Genomic DNA, 17,316 nt, shown 5'->3' with positions numbered 1-17,316 from the left:
AGTCTGAGGCTTGTGTTACTTAGAACAAAATATGGATCAAAGAAAAGTGAGGAGAAGAAGTAAATTATAGGGCAGGTAACATTTCTTATGAATGCCACAATAAATCCACCTAAGCAGGACTAGAATCCACCAAATAGCTTAAATTATCATTTATATAGGTTGGGGGGAAAGGGGTTAATAAAAAAAAAATACCTTTACTTATTTTTTGGAATCAATCATCATCATTAGAAATCTTCTCTTTAAATTTTACCATTTCACAATGTTGGGGGTCTCTCTCCAAGGAATTTTGACATAACTCATGTAGCTCTCTCTGCCTCTCTCCCAGCAGGAAGTCCCAGCAGCAATTTATAGACCATCAGCTTTCCGTAACCAAATAGTTGCCTTTGTGTCAAAATGGAAGTTATTTTTTTTCTCTACTAATCACTACTTTCTTTGCTTTAAAATTAGACTTTATTTTTGATCAAAGTCCAGAGCTAAATTTTTAGATACAAAACTTTTTAGTAAATTTTTATTTAAAATACTACCAAGTAGTTTTTGCTCTTGCACTCTGTACTATGCCATGTACTCTGTACTATGTACTATGCCATGTACTCTGTACTATGTACTATGCCATGTACTCTGTACTATGTACTATGCCATGTACTCTGTACTATGTACTATGCCATGTACTCTGTACTATGTACTATGCCATGTACTCTGTACTATGTACTATGCCTTGCACTCTGTACTATGTACTATGCCTTGCACTCTGTACTATGTACTATGCCATGTACTCTGTACTATGTACTATGCCATGTACTCTGTACTATGTACTATGCCATGTACTCTGTACTATGTACTATGCCATGTACTCTGTACTATGTACTATGCCATGTACTCTGTACTATGTACTATGCCATGTACTCTGTACTATGTACTATGCCATGTACTCTGTACTATGTACTATGCCTTGCACTCTGTACTATGTACTATGCCATGTACTCTGTACTATGTACTATGCCATGTACTCTGTACTATGTACTATGCCTTGCACTCTGTACTATGCCATGTACTCTGTACTATGTACTATGCCATGTACTCTGTACTATGTACTATGCCATGTACTCTGTACTATGTACTATGCCATGTACTCTGTACTATGTACTATGCCATGTACTCTGTACTATGTACTATGCCATGTACTCTGTACTATGTACTATGCCATGTACTCTGTACTATGTACTATGCCATGTACTCTGTACTATGTACTATGCCATGTACTCTGTACTATGTACTATGCCATGTACTCTGTACTATGTACTATGCCATGTACTCTGTACTATGCCATGTACTCTGTACTATGTACTATGCCTTGCACTCTGTACTATGTACTATGCCTTGCACTCTGTACTCTGTACTATGCCTTGCACTCTGTACTTTGTACTATGCCTTGCACTCTGTACTATGTACTATGCCTTGCACTCTGTACTTTGTACTATGCCTTGCACTCTGTACTATGTACTATGCCTTGCACTCTGTACTCTGTACTATGCCATGTACTCTGTACTATGCCATGTACTCTGTACTATGTACTATGCCATGCACTCTGTACTATGTACTATGCCTTGCACTCTGTACTATGTACTATGCCTTGCACTCTGTACTATGCCTTGCACTCTGTACTATGTACTATGCCATGTACTCTGTACTATGTACTATGCCTTGCACTCTGTACTATGTACTATGCCTTGCACTCTGTACTATGTACTATGCCATGTACTCTGTACTATGTACTATGCCATGTACTCTGTACTATGTACTATGCCATGCACTCTGTACTATGTACTATGCCTTGCACTCTGTACTATGTACTATGCCTTGCACTCTGTACTATGTACTATGCCTTGCACTCTGTACTATGTACTATGCCTTGCACTCTGTACTATGTACTATGCCTTGCACTCTGTACTATGTACTATGCCTTGCACTCTGTACTATGTACTATGCCTTGCACTCTGTACTATGTACTATGCCTTGCACTCTGTACTATGCCTTGCACTCTGTACTATGTACTATGCCTTGCACTCTGTACTCTGTACTATGCCATGTACTCTGTACTATGCCATGTACTCTGTACTATGTACTATGCCATGCACTCTGTACTATGTACTATGCCTTGCACTCTGTACTATGTACTATGCCTTGCACTCTGTACTATGCCTTGCACTCTGTACTATGTACTATGCCATGTACTCTGTACTATGTACTATGCCTTGCACTCTGTACTATGTACTATGCCATGTACTCTGTACTATGTACTATGCCATGTACTCTGTACTATGTACTATGCCATGCACTCTGTACTATGTACTATGCCTTGCACTCTGTACTATGTACTATGCCTTGCACTCTGTACTATGTACTATGCCTTGCACTCTGTACTATGTACTATGCCTTGCACTCTGTACTATGTACTATGCCTTGCACTCTGTACTATGTACTATGCCTTGCACTCTGTACTATGTACTATGCCTTGCACTCTGTACTATGTACTATGCCTTGCACTCTGTACTATGTACTATGCCTTGCACTCTGTACTATGTACTATGCCATGTACTCTGTACTATGTACTATGCCATGTACTCTGTACTATGCCTTGCACTCTGTACTATGTACTATGCCTTGAACTCTGTACTATGTACTATGCCTTGCACTCTGTACTATGTACTATGCCTTGCACTCTGTACTATGTACTATGCCTTGCACTCTGTACTATGTACTATGCCTTGCACTCTGTACTATGTACTATGCCTTGCACTCTGTACTATGTACTATGCCATGTACTCTGGACTATGTACTTTGCCATGTACTCTGTACTATGTACTATGCCTTGCACTCTGTACTATATACTATGCCTTGCACTCTGTACTATGTACTATGCCTTGCACTCTGTACTATGTACTATGCCATGTACTCTGGACTATGTACTTTGCCATGTACTCTGTACTATGTACTATGCCTTGCACTCTGTACTATATACTATGCCTTGCACTCTGTACTATGTACTATGCCTTGCACTCTGTACTATGTACTATGCTTTGCACTCTGTACTCTGTACTATGCCATGTACTCTGTACTATGTACTATGCCATGTACTCTGTACTATGCCTTGCACTCTGTACTATGTACTATGCCATGTACTCTGTACTATGTACTATGCCATGTACTCTGTACTATGCCTTGCACTCTGTACTATGTACTATGCCATGTACTCTGTACTATGTACTATGCCAGGTCCATAGCAGGATTGATAAGCCCAATAGAGGTTAGTGAACATCCCCCTCGCTACAATTTCCTTTTGTAAGGAGCCATGGAAGGCTAAAATATATCTATTAGGGCACAGATGGAGTTTTAGTTTAACCCCAACTTAAACTTATCCAATGTTTTTAACTTTTTTACACCAAAGAACTGCCATAATATAATGACCCCCCTGGTGTTGCTAACATTAATGTGTCTTTGAGATAATCATATGGTTCCTGGTGCTACTAACTGCTCCAATGAGGTTCACATGAGCAGAGAGTGATCCCAAATACACATCCTGATCATGTTTGTTGCAGCCTCCAACATCCCAACAAGTGTAAAGCACTTTATACGCTTTGCATCCATAGTTTGGAAAAAAATCCAGTTTTCGCCCTAGTACAAAGTATCTTCTCGGTGCTCAAGGGGTGGAAATGCTAAAGCACCCGTTTTTTTTTCTTTCTATGAAGCGCATATTAATATTTCAGTCCCAGGGACAATTTTGTGTCCTGAGCGCCAGTTTCTGGTCTATTAGACCATTTTGCTTTCGGTCTACTTTGCGCCACTTTTCAAAGCCCAAGAAAATGGAGAGGATGGGTGTTAAATGTGTCAGAGATCACACATCACGAAAACCACGCCCCTTTTTAGAGCGGAATCGGAGGATGCGGAAAATCACATTGTTTAGGACCACTAATAAATGGGTCGGAAAGGAGAAAAGGCAGAACCCCCCCTATTAATTCTCCCCCAATGACTCGCACCCCTTGCAGGAAGGAGTTGTAAAAAGAAGGAAACACGTGCACCTGTAGACATGTAAGCGAGTTGCCTATTAAGTGCCTAATATAATGCTGGTTTTACTTTGGGGTGATTTGTGAGGTGGCAGGATCCCTTTAAGGACCAGTACTGTTACAGCCAATCTTATTGGGCTTTCCCCTTTTGGAAACTGCACCATTACCTATGGGATGGATGTGGTATTTCAGCTCATTCCTGAAGCCGCATTAAAGGGAACCTGTCACCAGGGACCTCAGTTTCACTAAAGACAGGTTACAGAAGCCCATCACACCTGCCTCTCTGCCTTTTCTAAGCATTTGCATTACAATATTATTGTGTGTGTTATAACTTACCTTGCACCCTGACAGAATCCTCTGTGTAGTCCCAGGGGTTGAGCTTTGGTTTGGATGCATTTCCAAAAAACAACATGTGTTACTCACTCCTCAGCTCTCAGCTCCCACCTTTGTGCTCCTGTACAGCTCCTCCCTCTCCCACTGATGTCATCTCATTGGGCTGTGACCTCTGTGAAAGAGCAGGAGGAGGAGCTGTATAGGAGCACAAAGGTGGGGGCTGAGGAGTTAGTTACATAGACAAGTCACATGTTGCTTTTTGAAATGCATCCAAACAAAAGCCCAACCCCTGGGACTACACAGGTGCAAAGTAAGTTATAACACACAATTATATTGTAATGCAAATGCTTAGAAAAGGCAGATGTGCACTGCAGCTGTAATGGGCTTCTGTAACCTGTCTTTACTGAAAATGAGGTCCCTGGTGACAAGATCCCTGTAAGATGCAATTGCAGACACATCCTACAGACAGAGGTGGCGCTGTTTCTGAAGAGGATCCTGAATCTTTGAATCTTGTTCCCTGGGGGGAATGCACGGCCCCCACTAATAGAGATAGTGTGGATCCTGGACACGGTTATGGCTTTGTTACTAGACGTTAAACTCGTCTTGTGAGTTTTTGCTTTGTAATGAAATGTGTTATATAAGAAGATAATTGTGTTTTTCCTTTTTCTCAGAAACACTTGGAAGTTTTAATTACAGAACAGCCTGCTCCATATAATAGAATAATGGCTGCTGGATTCTGCCTAATGAACTCCCTGTCACATCTCGTCTTGTTTTATCTCTTCCTTCCTCCCGCCCTCGCTGCGTAGTTAAAATTGTCAGGTGTTAAAGATACTTCATCATCTAGTTCTGCTCCTTCCAAGTGATCTTGCTCTTCAGACTTCGACAAATGTTCTTGCAGCTAAAATCTTAAGACGCATTAGCTGCCATGTCTTGGGGTATATTCAAAAGTGACAGATTTGTTGCAAAAAATAAGTTCAATACGTGTGCATGATATATATGTACAGAGTGACTCCCCCAGCAGAATAGTGAGTGCAGCTCTGGAGTATAATATAGTATGTAACTCAGGATCAGCACAGGATAAGTAATGTCATGTATGTACAGTGACTGCACCAGCAGCAGAATAGTGAGTGCAGTTCTGGGGTATAATACAGGATGTAACTCAGGATCAGTACAGGATAAGTAATGTCATGTATGTACACAGTGACTGCAGCAGCAGTATAGTGAGTGCAGCTCTGGAGTATAATACAGGATGTAACTCAGGATCAGTACAGGATAAGTAATGTCATGTATGTACAGAGTGACTGCACCAGCAGCGGAATAGTGAGTGCAGCTCTGGGGTATAATACAGGATGTAACTCAGGATCAGTACAGGATAAGTAATGTCATGTATATACACAGTGACTGCACCAGCAGCAGAATAGTGAGTGCAGCTCTGGAGTATAATACAGGATGTAACTCAGGATCAGTACAGGATAAGTAATGTCATGTATGTACACAGTGACTGCACCAGCAGCAGAATAGTGAGTGCAGCTCTGGAGTATAATACAGGATGTAACTCAGGATCAGTAAAGGATAACAAAAGAAAGAATGTAATGTAAAAATGTTTTCATGGAAGAGAAACCTTCTGATCGTGATGTAGTTAAAGGGAACCTGTCACCACATCAGAAATACAGCTGGTGACAGGTTCCTATAGAGCCCTATTACCAAATGTCACTATTCTTTTAGCTAAACAGTTTTCCTCCCATCCTCATAAAAAACAAGTTTATGTTACCCTACCTGGGATCAGAGGGGGCGTGTCCTGATCCGTCGGCCCCTCCCATCTACTCCTACCCATTACATAAGTCCCTACCATTCAACACTTCATATCATGTGACCAGGGTGATGTCAGTGAGGTCCTTTATAAAGCAACATTAACATCAACCTCAATTATGTATCTGATCACATGAAATCACAGCAGCCTCCATGGACTCTTACTGCTCTTGAACCTCCATGGAGGCTGCTGTGATTTCATGTGATCAGATGTATACCTGAGGTAGATGTTAATGTTACTGGGTAAAGTAAATGTTACTGAGTAAAATGACCTTAGATGACATCACCCTGGTCACATGACATGAATTGCTGAATGATGTAACACAAATCTCTCAGCGTTAATGCAAGGCACCACGTAAAACATTTGACACAGCTTTTTCTAGCTCTAATAATAAGTAAACAGAACTCTATATGTCTGTAGTCTAATATTGGCAGACGGTCAACAAGTACTAGTTCTATTCGGCAGCAGGTGCTAGCAGTGAGACCTGTCAATCAGGGACAAGGAGGCGGGGCATTGCAAGTAAAGTTTAATATGCAGAACTACATTAATATAATTGGACTCATATTAGGTGAGTTACATACCGTAGTTTACAAAACAGATTTTTAACATTGCAGCCATGGAAAGGAACCACTTAGGGATAAAGATTTTTAATCATAGTTTTTTATGGGGTATTTTTTTTGGGTGGGTTTATATAAATGGCAGGTTCTCCTGAACATTCTATTAGTATTCTGGCTGCTCTTCATTTAGGACTCTCAAATTCAAATATACTGTATAACAAATTCCTCTAGTAAAAGATTTGGTGGCTAAGCAGATGTCACTGCTCCGGTTATGTGGATAGATTGCAGTTACTTCCAGTGTTGTTTGTATTGCAACATACAGTAAAGCGCTGCAATGTTCACCAAGGATTTGCCATTATTCTAAAGTAGCTATTGAAAGTTGTGTCACAACAATCTTGTGTTACATCGTGTGACCTTGGATGCCCTCGGCAGCGTTGGCTCAGGACTTTATGTGCTGAAGTGCTCATGTTACAAAAGTTCCATCATCACATGTGTATTGTCAAAGGGCCCTTGAACTCAGGAGCATTCTATCCAAGCTTGGGAGATTTGCCCATGGTTTTGGGAACTCTGAAAGGACCCCCAATATTTTCAGGAGCCTTTTGAGAAACCTCCTGTTAGAATTTGTAATTACAGGCGGTCCCCTACTTAAGAACACCCGACGACCCCTAGTTACAAATGGACCTCTGGATATTAGTAATTTATTGTACTTTAGTCCTAGGCTACAATAATCAGCTATAACAGTTATCACAGGCGTCTGTAATGAAGATTTATTGTTAATCCTGGTTCTTATGACAACCCTAAAATCCATTTGTCACAGAGACCAAAAAAAATTTTCACTATGGTTACAATTCTAAAATATACCGTTCCGACTTACATACAAATTCAACTTAAGAACAAACCTAAAGAACCTATCCTGTACGTAACCCGGGGACTGCCTGTATGTGAAAACGACATGTCCCAGTGTCTTCCCTTGAAGCCGAGTGTAAAAGTAGTGATGCTACAAGTAATGGCTTCCTACACACAAGTGTAACTACAGGTCTGCAGTGGTAGAAAATAAATCTGAGCCTTGACAATTGGATGTGCTTGGAATGTGTTCTCATCTTGTGAACATGGCCTTAAGGTCCAGTATTTATCTGTAACTCTTATTAAAAGCCATCTGTGTCTCCCCTATCTCCCCCCATATTGTGGTCCCTCATCTCCCCCTCATAGTGTGGTTTCCTCTTATTTCCTCCTTTGGTTTTGGCCCCTCTCACCTCCCAATCATATTGGTACCCCTTTCATCTCCCCCTATTGTTGTGGGACCCCTCATTACCCCTCATTATATTGGGTTTCCCCTCATATTGTTTCCCCCTATCATCTCCCTATAATATTGTGTCCCCCTCTCATCTCTCCCCTCTTATTGTGGCCCCTCTAACCCTCCTCTGCCCTATTGCTGTGGTCCCCTCTCATCCCTCCCTCTTATTGTGACGACATCTTATCTCCCACTCTCACTTTGGTCCCTGCTCATCTCCCCCCTCTTATAGCAGGAACTGCTTATACCTTTGGCCCCCTCTTATTGTGGCCCCTCTAACCCCTCTCCGCCCTATTGCTGTGGCCCCCTCTGACCCTTCCCTCTTATTGTGGTGACATCTTATCTCCCACTCTCACTTTGGTCCCTGCTCATCTCCCCCCTCTTATAGCAGAAGCCACTTATAACGGTGACCCCCTCTTATTGTGGTCCTGCTGTATTGCGGCTCCCCTCATATCCCCCTCATCTTGTAGGCCCCTGCAGGCTCCATGTCCTTTTTACAGGGCTCAGGACAGTTGATAAGTGCTGTGGCGCACAGTTGATGCCATATCCTCAAGATGGTGTTACTTGGCCAACCCCTTTAATGAAACACGGTAGATGGGGAACTCTGTTTTTTTAGGACGTATATGGTTAACCCTCTGTTGCCAACAGTGTATTAAGCATTATACCCTTTAACTAATGATTCCCAGCATAAGTTTATAATTAACTCTAGAAACTATTTCAGAAGTGGAAGTCACCAGTCTAAATCTGGGGAGATAAAATAAGATCTTGGTGTCCTGGCATAACCATCTCTCTGTATCTGTGCCGCATCGGGAATTAATGAGTGTAAACGGAATGAACCTGGCTACAAGGTAACAATAGCTCAACCGCAGACATCATCTGGAGCAACTTAAGAAAAGTCTCTCCCTGAATTATATGTTGGGCGCTGGGTATAGAAAATAGTCGGAATTGTTTCTGTTCTTTGAAATATAATATTTTCTGCAGTTTCCAATGTTCTCTTTTCATCGGCCATTGTGTGGCTAAAAGCATCTCATAGGGGCACGAAAAAGAAATCTAACCTTTGGAAAGATGGAACCTATCGGCTTCCACTGTTCGCCAGTCAAAAGATGAGGGACTATAATTTCATAATGTCCGCAGTGTTCCTTTTCCGCCTGTTTCCTAGACGATCCCAAATTACAGTCCGCATTCTCTCCTAGACAAAGCAACAAAAAAAAAAAAGACTCATTTTAGTACAGAGCAACCTGCAAACACAGACGTTACCGTTCAGATGACTGTGCAGAGCCACTGCAAGATTAATATCTTCTAGGAAAACGCTTAATAAATCAAATCAATTAAACGTTTCCAGCAAGTTTTGCTTTGTGCAGCAGGAAAAGGAGAACAAAATCATCATCCAACAACCCAAAAAAGCAGAGAATCATAAAAGGACTTAATATGCAGAACATAGAAAAACGACAGTATAACCAGTACAGATGGGGATGGTCTTGATTCTCTTTTATAGAAAGACATGGGGTGTAGTTATAGGGGGATATAATGGGGGTAGGTATATGCCCCTATGCCATATGTGATGGCACCAGTTTCTAAATGATTGGCGGACGATGGTTCCATTTTGCATTGGAGTCCAGCGACTTCAGGTTGAGAGACTTGTCCAGAAATAAAAAAAAAAAGCTGCATGTCCACCATGGGCCATCAATATTTGATCATGGGGGATAAACATTGGGCATAGAGCCGGAATCACTTGACTTTACGTTGTGTGTGATGTCAATGTCACGGGTGTCCCTGCGATCCATGCCTCGGATCGCAGACACACCCATGACCCTCCACGTGGCGGCGCTGCCCCGTCCCCTGGCTCGCACTCACCTCTCCACGCTCCTGCTCCCATCCTGGCTAGGCCATGTGCGTGTCCCCACTCCCTAGGGCGTGCGCGGTTGGACACTCGCAGATTAGCTCTGGCCACTTCTGGGTTTTCTATAAAGACCGGCTGCTCCCATTAACCCCTGCTGTATCTTTGCGCTCATTAGCCTAAGAGAAAGCTTCCTGGTTCCTTGCTCCTTGTTCCCATTCCGCTTCTGCCTAAATTCCTGTTGTTGACCTCGGACCTGACCTGTGACCTTGCATCTCTGCCGCCAGCCCTGACTACCTGCCTGTACCTGACCTTGAGCCTGAACGCTGATTCGGTACCGCGACCTTGGCTGCCACCGCTGGCTAGTCAACCCTGTGGAACGACCTGGTGGCTCCCTGCCGCAGCAAGTCCATCTTGGGGCTTGCTGTGGGCTCTGGTGAAGACCAGGTGCCACTTAGATTCTGGTCCCAGGAGTTGGCTAGTACCACCTCCTGCGGTGAGCCAGGGGGTCACTGAGCCTGAACCCTGACAGTCAAGAAACTGTAACTTTGACCGTGGTCCCTCTAGAAGTGAATGGGATCTATGGCTGCAGTTATGGCTTCTGGCCACTACAGAAAGCATGGAGTCACCTGCAGCCGACAACCATTAACCCCTCGGCTGTAGTGAAGTTACAACCTCACAACATTATAGAATTTTTTTCTGAACTGTTGGAAAGCTGAAGGTTGAGGAAATAAAAAAATAAACATAAATAACTTCAAAAATGTCTTCAAAATTAAATGACTTTAAGATTTTAAGACAAGTTCTATTTTACTGAAATGGATTGTAGGGAACGTAGCAGGAAGTATTTCATTCTCCTGTAGCGCCACCACTGGAGAGATGATGCATTACACACTCTGAGTCTTCCAAAGACGATCTTTGCAACTGTTGGCAACTTTTTAATATCTCATCTTCCTGTCCCCTGTGGGTGAGTAATAAGGGATTTTGGGACTTGTAATGCAGAGTACAAGGTGCAATCATGACCCCCTTGACTCCTATAAGTGCCCTCTAAGTGCCCTCTTAAAAGTAACTTTGTAATTTAATTAATTTAGGAAAAGAGTTTCTGTTTATAACTGAAGTAGCGCCACCCCGGTCCATGGGAAGTGTCTGGTACTGCAGTTTTCAAGTAAATTAGATTGAGCTGCAATACCTGGAATGACCTTTGCTGGCGCTGTTACAAATGCAGGGCCTTTTTGCTAATTTTAGGCAACCTCTTTCTGACTGTATGGTCATGAGATGCAGATAGACAAGTCTAGCAAGGGACTGCAAGTAATTCTGCTGCTGCTGCGCCCATGGTATCTGGCAAAACTACATCTACAGCAGATCTATAATGTACAGCATCTGGGAGTGTGCAGGACGCCATGTCTCCTTAGCCTTTATCGCTGATGTGCATGGCCATTTCTGTGCACTTTGCCAGGTTCCTGGTGTACGCAGCATTTATCAGGCCGGCTGCATCACATATGGTAACAATTTGTTGCAGGAATGTAACGCTACATCATGATGGCAGATTCATTGTATGTAGAAGCAAAGCAAAATGATGCAGCAAAGATTCTAACAAAAAGCCACAAAACAATAAATCAGAACATGCAACTAAACCATATAGAGTAGACCATGCAACCTACAGGCAAGCAATATACTAGCTGGGTGTACACCCCAAAACAGGGGTTCATTTTCTTTTCCAAAAAAAGGAAAAAAGAAATACCCTAAATACAAGTTATAACACCTGCAACTGTACAGTACTGTATACAGTGCTGCCTGAGGCCACCGACTCCACTTGGCTCATGACATCATTAAGCCTCTGGCTGTAGGAACAGAACTGTATGGTATTGAATATTCCATGTACTGGGAAGCGGGGAAAAAATTCCAACGGCAGTGAAAATGGTGAAAAAACGCATTTTTGGACACGTCGATACCTAATGTGTTTATGATTTTTACTGTTTATTTATATTTATGTCAGTTGTAGGGAAATGGGGGTGATTTGAATTTTTAGGTTTTTTATTATTATTTTTTTTAAGTTTTTTTTATTTTTATTTTTACAATTTTTCAGATTCCCTAGGGTATTTTAACCCTAGGTTGTCTGATCGATCCTACTACTACAGTATGGCAGTATATGGGGATTTTCCTCCTCATTCATTATAATGTGCAGCACATTGTAATGAAGGGGTTAAAACAAAATAGACCCAAGGCTACCATGGAGACAGATCGCCGCTCCACGGGGAGCGATGATCCTAGGCAAGATGGCGGCGCCCATGCTAGCACCGATTGTGGGTGTTACCGGTAAGTCTTTGCTGCAACATGAGCCCTTTCCATGCAGCGGGACCCAGTTAATCAGGGTACTATGCAAATTTTCTAAAGAGGCTACAGGGCGGGGCTACTCCACGCCCCAGTAGCCTCTTTGATCCATCTACCCAGACATCTTCAGCGCACAGCTACAAGGAGCCGCACATCCTCGACCGCGAAGCCGGAGTTCTGCGTATGCACAGTAGCTCCGGCTTTGGAGCCTAGATCGCACAGCTGTTGGCCTGTGTTCTGCACATGTGCAGAACTCTGGCTTCGCGGACGAGTGCGAGCAGCTCCTTGTAGCTGTGCGCTGAAGATGTCTGGGTAGGAGGATCACTGGGTCGTGGAGTAGCCGTGCCGTGTAACCTCAGCTCCGGCTACTCCACGCCCCAGTAGCCTCTTTAGAAAATTTGCCCTAAAAAGGGCTATCCTTACATTCGTTAGATGCACCTACCACCGGATCTACCTTAATAGGTAGATCCATGGTGGTAGGTCTCCTGCCAAAAAGTGCCACAGTTGATCCCGGGTTTCCCCCAAACCCCTGGACACATAGATGCATTTATTTTGCTGGACGCGGTCTCCATCCATGACGACTACGGCTATAATTAGCGTAATCCGGCTGCTCTCCGAGGCTTCCCCTGTGCTTGCTCATACTGTCAGGTTGCATTAGCGCACAGTGTGCTATCTGCTATAATTTGAGGACTTCTCTTCGCTGCTTGATGGAGTTCCCTTTGCAAAAGGTCAAAGCCTCCGCTGAGTTGTACATAAAAATTTCCAGCAAAATATTAATAATTTTTAAATGTAGGTAGAGAGAACGCTCTCCGATCCCCATGACATCTCCTCGCTGGCTTGATGAATGTTTTCCGCAAGCTCCCGGATGAAATATTCCTCCATACACCTCTTCATCTTGTGCCGTGGATTCCTTAGTAGAGATATATTGTATTTTATCGGAGACAGCTTTAGTGATAGAGAGAAATTATGCCGATGTTACATTTCCAGCGCGACGCTCTTGTATGTTCATTTTTACACAAAACCGGACGTTTATTATTATAAGCATCTGGGATTATTACTAACATTCATTGTAAGACTTATAAATCCAGTATGTAAGAAGAAGGGAAAAAACATTCCTAGGATAATCACTACATGTGATGATAATATTCTCCAACACCCCCATTGTGTGAAAGGGTAATAGAGGTTCACTCAATGCTATAGCGCTATCCATACAATTGTGGCTCTGGGCAGTACTGCAGCTCTACTGAAATCCCAGAAGGCTGCAGCACCAATCAAAGCCACAACTGTATGCATGGCACTGTTCCAAGGAACGAGTGGGAGTGAAGGGTATTCATTTTAAGACCTGTAAAATCAGTTAATAAAGTGCGACGTGTTGCAACAACCCTCTAATAAACCATATGACGACGGATGACCCCTTCAGTGAGCCAAACATCAGCCATTTACTGTACCATCTACCCCAAGAGTTATAATCGGTTGGCATCATGTTCTAGAAAATTTCACTATGATTGGAAAACTACCTTTATTATTTCTGTCCATTATGTTGTTTCTGAGATATTCCCATTAGAATCCGTATGCTAATGAAGTAGTTGGAACATCGAGATGTGTCCTTAGCACCCGGAGCACTGCTATTCCTGCCTGGACCACTACCCTCTTGGTCAGATAAGCAAGAGATATATCTTGTGAGGAGCATTGTGTGACATTAGAACGAAAGGGAAGGGATTCAGGTGGTAATAGCAGTACTTCGGGTGCTCAGGACAAGTCCTGGGGGCACCAGCCACCTCATTAGCATACAGATTGGTGGTAGATACAACTTAACCATGTGTTACAAGGACAGCAATTACACTTCTACTGAAAGTAGCCATTCCCCTGTAAGGTTGGTAGAATGGGTAAAGGATCTCCATTGGGAAAGCGCTAAATAGTTATAGGGAGCTGTACCATCTCTGTGCCTGTGTCATCCTCTATCCAAAATGCAAGGCTGAGGATGAGACATATCAGTTTGTTTCATGTCTTTTGCTGGTTTGAGCAGTAGTGTGTTCTGTTTCCTTGATTGATTTCCAACACATCCTACTGTCTCCTGCAAACTCTGCTCTACTATAATTGAAGTTAATCTGTGATTGACAGAATTTTTGTCCACTCTCATGTCTGCCCTGCCTGAAGTCAGAGAACTGATCCAATCATCTTCTATAGAGTGGGGCACTGACATCTCATATAAGGTATTGTTGCATACTATAGTCTTATCATCTGCTTTCTGCCATCTTTACTCTTTTGCCTATATCTATCCGTTTCTATAGGACTATCCATGTGCCTAGCGATTTTGTACTGCATTGTCCTTCTGGTTCTGACCTTTTTTGCCGATATACTTCTCTGTTTGTATTGTCTGGTCTCAGTTTTTGCACTTCGGTGCAGGAAGGGAATATCGACCAGTTGTCTCCTAGCACTTAGGATAGGAAGTGCAGCTAGGCAGGGACAGCTGGGGAGTGATTTAGTCTCAGGATCCACTGTCTATGTCTGTCCATTCCCTGACCCTGCATAACAGGAATCTTACAAGGCAAGTAATACTGATCTGGGGAAAAAGAAACACCCTCACCAATATCACTTCTTGTTGACATCTAGCCTATACATCAATGGCTGACCCTTAAATAGACCTTGTAAAACTACTGAGCCAAACCATACAGCCAGATACTTATCTGCAGATAGCTGCTTTGAGTTTCTTGCCCATCAAAGCAGAGAAGATTACTGGATTGCTGAGTAAAAGGTCTTTGACGGAGATCTAGATAGTATTGTATCTCCTCAGGGGGAGCACCAATTAGATAGAGTGAGATATATATATTATATATATATCTTGCTTTGGCACTTCCGTGCACTTTCTCGCTGTTCCTAGGACAGCTTCCCAAATTTTCCGGTGACACTTTATTACATTACTTCCCTGAGTAATTAATGGATGTTCTGCTATGAGGAGATACAACATCTGCCCGGACTAAACCTTTTTCCTCTTAATATTGATTATACAGGATCAACGCAGAGCCCCCAAACATCTGTGACTAGTGGCAGTGTAGCTTCATCTGGCATCACCGTCTCCTCTAACACATAGACGCATATATATCTATAATGATGTCAGAATCAGACTAAATTATTAATAATTACTAACAAAAAGTCATAGGCTTTCCCCGAAACAGATTATTAATGGGGTTGTCCTGTTATCATAAGTCTTCATTTTAACTCAGCACTGGTGTCTTCCAGAAGGGAATCATGTGATGAGTCTTCCCACTCTTGTTGCTCTAGACCACCATAATTCCAGAGGTTGAACATCCCTTTAAGACCTTGTCGAGGAGCAGATAACGGCGCACATCCGTCCCATGCAGAGAGACATCAATCAGACTTTGTGCCACATAAGATCTGAGGGTCTTACTTCTTACGGATACAATTGTACCTCTCACACACAGTTTTCTACTCCTTGAAGTCGAGAATTTATATTCCTCTTAAGGTTTTTTGCTTTAATTATATAATTTAAAAAAGGAAAGGCTTTAATATGATGCAAATGAGACTAAATAGATGTAGAAATATTAAGGTGATCGTTGAGGTGAACGTGATGAGGACGACGTTACCGATAATCTAAGGACCCCACAAATACTGGGATGCAAGTTCACCAGTGTCGGTTTGGGGAACCAAGGAGAAGCGGAAGGAAGACCCACATATTCCCAGTCCACCTCTTGGAATTGACAAATATATATCAGATAATATTTATATGAAGCTTTACACTTGTGATCCCCAATAATGGATTGCACTGTTGGGCTCTAGGCATCCTAGTCCGATACTGGAGACAAGGGCTGGAAGTCTGAGTCCTCCGCCTTCTCCAACTTTGACCAGTTCCTCTAAGGAGGGAAGTTCTGCCATAGTTGGCTTCGATAATTATCAAAGATAAGTGGACTAACTATAGTAGGTATACGGTCAACTTTAGACCTGAACACATGTGCGTTCTACTCTCAATTTCATCAAATCGAACATATTTCAGGATGAAGCATCCAAAAAAACGGAAAATTCTTAAATTTTGCAACAACCTCCTCCAAGTATTATAGAAACAAGGGCCAGGCTATAATAGATACAGAAAACATGAATGTTGGTTTTTTTAAAAGCAATTACTGTACAAGAAGCAGAAAGATCAAAAATATGTTCTGTGTTTTCTGTAAGACATCACTGGAAGTTTTCTTCAAAGGTCACCCAGAAGATTAAATGTCAGCAATGGACAGAAATCAATGGAGAACAATCTGTTTGGTTTCTGTGAAATACTCTCTAATTTCATCACAACAGGTGCCTGGCGCTCGGCTCGCGGATAATGAACACTTCAGCTGGATCAGATAAGTGTTGAATGTGTACTTAGAATCAACTGTCAAAACACCTCATTACAATGTGCCGCGCACCAACAATAAAGCCGAAATTTCTTTGTACGACGCATAAAGTGGCTTACGCGGGGCACTGGGATTGTGCGGCAGCTTTCCTTAATCTATAGGGTAATTCCATGCAGTTGTTAAGTCTGCAGCACTTCGAAACCTACTGGTAAGAAAGCAGAATGGTCCTATTAGGGCATAACAGAGGTCTGTCTTAAAGGAAACCTGTCACCAGGAAGGCCATTTTTACTGGATGACAGCTTCCAATAGCCTCTCACATGCTGGTTTTAAAAATGCCTTTGTTGGCATTATGACTAGAGTCAAATCTTTTACAAAAATGTATTCACATCAACTTGCTCCCTACCAGCAGGGTCAAGTGAGTCTCGGGTGAGGGGGAGCTGCTTATATGGCCCGTGTCCCCGTCTATTCCCTGTATTCTCTTCTCCTCCACATGAATTGGATAGTGGGAGGGACAGGTTTGAGTGTGGAGACAGGGACTTGGGCCATTGGAGCTGTTCCTTCTAGGACTCACTTGACACTGCTGGCATGAAGCCAGGTAATGTGAAAAAAACTTTAAAAAATGATTGACTCCAATACCAACAAAGCCGTTTTTAACATCTGCATGGGAGAGACTATTGGAATCTGTAAAAAGGTAAAAATTACCTTCCTAAAGACAAGTTACCTTTAAGAAGCCCTCCGCTGGTTACAGTCCAG

General features: G+C 42.6%; 1 protein-coding gene across 1 annotated transcript in view; it reads right to left on the bottom strand.

Moving 5' to 3' along the window:
- ADAM12 (ADAM metallopeptidase domain 12) overlaps positions 1–17,316 on the bottom strand; it is a 390,586-nt gene that overhangs the window by 340,212 nt on the left and 33,058 nt on the right. Inside the window, exon 2 of the mRNA XM_072130819.1 lies at positions 9,108–9,241. Within this exon, the coding sequence (XP_071986920.1) occupies positions 9,108–9,241 (134 nt within the window). The remainder of the gene's footprint in view (positions 1–9,107; positions 9,242–17,316) is intronic.

This window comes from Engystomops pustulosus, chromosome 11, assembly GCF_040894005.1.
Source record: "Engystomops pustulosus chromosome 11, aEngPut4.maternal, whole genome shotgun sequence".
NCBI lineage: Eukaryota > Metazoa > Chordata > Amphibia > Anura > Leptodactylidae > Engystomops > Engystomops pustulosus.
The sequence above is the reverse complement of the archived record's forward strand: the minus strand, read 5'-3'. Positions and strand labels throughout refer to the sequence as shown.